Here is a 3,536-nt window from a genome sequence, read left to right on the forward strand (position 1 = left end):
CGATAAGGAATGAAAGAAGGGGAATCTCCTAACAGTTATGTAGCCTCTCGAAGATAAGTACCGACGTCTCCGTACCGATCCGTAAGACTCTACTAAACCTGCTTGTGACTCATAGCACCCATGAACCTAGAGCTCTGATACCAACTTGTCACGACCCAAAAATCCCTCCGAAGGAGCCGTGATGGCACCTAGTCTCTAAACTAGGTAAGCCTAACATAAACTGAAATAAAATTAATGCTTACTAACTTTAAATTAACCAACTTTGAATAATTCAAAATTTCCCAAAACCGGTGGTACAAATTCATAGAGGAACTCACAATCAAGAAATATCGAAACAATAAGGAAGGCGATCACTTCAATTACGACAATTAAAGGTCAACGCAACACGTAGGGATTCAAGGAAGGCTAGCAATATCATATGGAGCATATAGAGACAATTTAAGCAATCATTAAACTCAATCATAACGGAATACTCTCCACATTTGAACATAAGGACCTAAGAACCCTAGAGCATATTTTCCACAAAGAAGTCTGAGCACACACTCGTCACCTCGCATGCACGGGCTACAATTAGCATAGAAGACTCAATTCCTAAGGGGAAGTCCCCCACACAAGGTTAGGCAAGATACTTACCTCAAAGGCGACAAACCGATACTGTAAAATGCACTTCTCGGGTGAAAAGACCTCCGGACAGCTCAAATCCAACCAAACTAACTGAAATGGTAATGACCCAATCCATGTTTGACACCTCACTTAAACTCCCCGGTATAGCTGCTTCCATCTTCACAAGTATGAACTCCAGAACCATGACACTGTCCATTACACCACTCCCCAGCATACAAATCCCCTGTATAAGACCTATACATCCCAACTCCATGTCTCAATCCTTGCTTATATTGCCCTCTATACCAACTCCCTTTCGTCCATGTTTCAACCCCGTATCCATCATACTTTCCATCTATCCAATCACCCCCATACCTCTCACTCAAATGATAGTAATGAACCCCACTTCTTGAACATTTTCCTTTATGAAACTCACCCTCATAAACATCACCATTGCTGTAAACATGCACCCTACAACCCGAAATAGGCTTCCTTTCCGGTTTAGGCTTTGACCCTATTGACCAAACAACTGAAGGTGTATTCTTTGAGGCAGTAGGTGATGATTGAAGATTAATAGACAAAGTTCTAGCAAGAAATGTACGGATAGAAGGAACACAAGGGAGAGTTACACAAAGTGAAATCACAAGAAAAGCTAGTATTATAGCGGTAATAATAAAAAGAAAGTAAAGAAAGAACCCCAATAATGAGTTGAAGTCAACAAGTAAAGTGAAGGCAAAGAAAGCAAAATAAAAGGCTTCAAATGAACTCTTATCCAAGAAACATGACAAGGGGAAAATAAATCAATTTAAATCTTTGAAAATTATGAAAAAATAATAAAATACTTGGATATACCTATAGATGCATATATATGATGTTTTGAAAGTATTTTGCATATTGAAAAATATATAGGAAAAAATTGGGTGTCAACAACGAGGTGCCCAGTTAACGAAGACTATCATTATTTACCATTCAGGAAGGGAAATATAAGCATTTGAGTTACCTTCAACGATAGTAGAGGTATGTACAATTGGCCACACTCATCTCATTTATGCCCTATGGAAGCTAACAGAAGTAGTATAAGAGAGGGACGGATATCAGGATCTGGCTGGGGTTAGAGTGACCCAAAAGGATGGATGAAATATTTGCGTTAGTTGACATTTCTAAAGGATATCGCGAATGTGGTAATAGATCTACTTGTGATACACCCAGATGGTGCATTCTAAAATAGTATAGCTAGATATGAGTACTACAAAGATAGGCACTGAAGCCTTGAAGGGATAAATATTATCTTAGTGTGGCTCCCGTCCCGAGTAGAGAGAGAATGTTAGGTAGCCCGAAGAGCCAGTGGATGAGCAAGGGCAGCTAAAAGCAAAACAATGTCTTGTTGAAGTTTTCATAATAAAGTGATGGACAAAAATGTTAGCAGGGAAATAAGAAGATAGTTAATGAAGCATGTTGATACCCAATTTTTCCCTGTATATTTTTAATATGCAAAATACTTTGAAAATAGCATATGTACGCATATATAAGCATGTCCAAATGTTTTATTATTTTTCCTTAATATTTAAAGATTTTTAAACCAATTTATTCCCCTATTTTTATTCATAAAAAAAACAATAATAATTCCCAAAATTATTATTTTGGTGATTCATTTATTGGATTCTCATATTAATAAAAAAATATAGCTAATATATTTTTTGCATATTTTTACGAATTTATTTAGTATTTTTGAAGCTAAATTGCATATAATTGCAATATTAGCCCTTTTTAAGATTTAATTGCGTTTATATTTATAAAAATTAAGTCCAGTATTCTCAAATTGATAATTATATGTTATTAGTCATTTTAGTGCCTTTAATTTACTTCCAGAAATTATTTATTATTTTTTATAAAATAAATAGGGAAAAATGGCTATTTAAATGATAGCCCATTTGCATTTCATTTTTAGCCGGATTTGGACCTCTGATTAAACCCAATTCCTAAACCCAATCACCCAACCCAATTACCTAATATACCCGACCCATGACCCTTCTAAACAACCCGCCCGGATTCCCCATTCAATCCAGGTCGTTGATCAAAATGATCAACGACCACCTTTTAATCTTTCCTTTTTTAATTTTCCCTTAGCCCCCAAACCCTAGTCATTTTGCATTTTGAAACCCCCCTTTCTCTCAATTCTCTCTCAAAGCTTCTCAAACCCTAGCCGCCTCCCTCCACTTCCACCCTAAAATCACCGGAATCCATGGCTTCCAAGGCCATTGAAGTCCTATACCGGTCTCCCATAACTCCTAAACGCCTGGTTACTGTGGTTTCAAGGCCTGACCATGAGGAAGCTTGGCCCAAACTTTGTTTGATTCGAGTTCTATGGCCGTCTCCGACCATGCTCCGGCCAGCCCTGGTCATTCGAGCTTGATCTCGACTTCTCCGGCTCAGATCAATGACTTTCCAAGCCTTTCTCATCACCTGGGTTCTACTAAAATCCTAACCCTTCGAGGTTTTTCCGATTCTTTTAGATCCATTGTATATGAGTGTTTTCTCTAAGCTTTTAAACATTTTCACAAAGTTCTTTCAAAACTATACCTTTAGAGCCTTCATCTTTTTCCGATTTAGGGTTTCGTTAAGTTATCCTTTAAAGTTTCTTTGATCTTTAGCATGTTCTACTGTGTTTCGCATGTGTGTCTTTTACTGTGTTTCTTATAAGTTCCTTCTACTGTATTTCCAATGTGTTTCTTCTACTATATTTCTTATGTGTTCTTCTACTGTGTTTCTTATGATTGTTTTTCTACTGGAAAATGCATGTTAAAAGTCTCAGTTCCTTTCTGAGATTTCTGAACTTATTTCGTTAGTATTGTTGCCTTGATTACTTGTCTTTTCATCTCTACACTCGATTGATGGCAGAATCCTAAAATTTGGGGCTTCATCCGAGTATTAAG

General features: G+C 37.1%; 1 protein-coding gene across 1 annotated transcript; it reads right to left on the reverse strand.

The window, feature by feature from the left end:
• Positions 1-749: 749 nt before the first annotated feature.
• On the reverse strand, positions 750-3,063 carry LOC109221848 (phosphatidylinositol 4-phosphate 5-kinase 1-like). Its single transcript, XM_019386284.1, has 2 exons — positions 2,876-3,063; positions 750-1,188 (listed from the first exon to the last, which is right to left on the reverse strand). Exons 1-2 carry the CDS (start codon positions 3,061-3,063, stop codon positions 750-752), a joined length of 627 nt encoding a protein of 208 aa, XP_019241829.1.
• Between the last annotated feature and the right edge of the window lie 473 nt (positions 3,064-3,536).

This window comes from Nicotiana attenuata, unplaced genomic scaffold, assembly GCF_001879085.1.
Source record: "Nicotiana attenuata strain UT unplaced genomic scaffold, NIATTr2, whole genome shotgun sequence".
NCBI classification, from domain to species: Eukaryota; Viridiplantae; Streptophyta; class Magnoliopsida; order Solanales; family Solanaceae; genus Nicotiana; species Nicotiana attenuata.

Bases quoted from the DNA above. Each gene is read 5' to 3' on its own strand.
- LOC109221848 (XM_019386284.1), bottom strand. From the start codon at position 3,063: ATGAGAAAGGCTTGGAAAGTCATTGATCTGAGCCGGAGAAGTCGAGAT. The intron at 1,189-2,875 runs GTATAGGACTTC...ATTTCTTGCTAG, and splicing joins TTAGGAGTTATGGGAGACCG to AACTTTGTCTATTAATCTTC.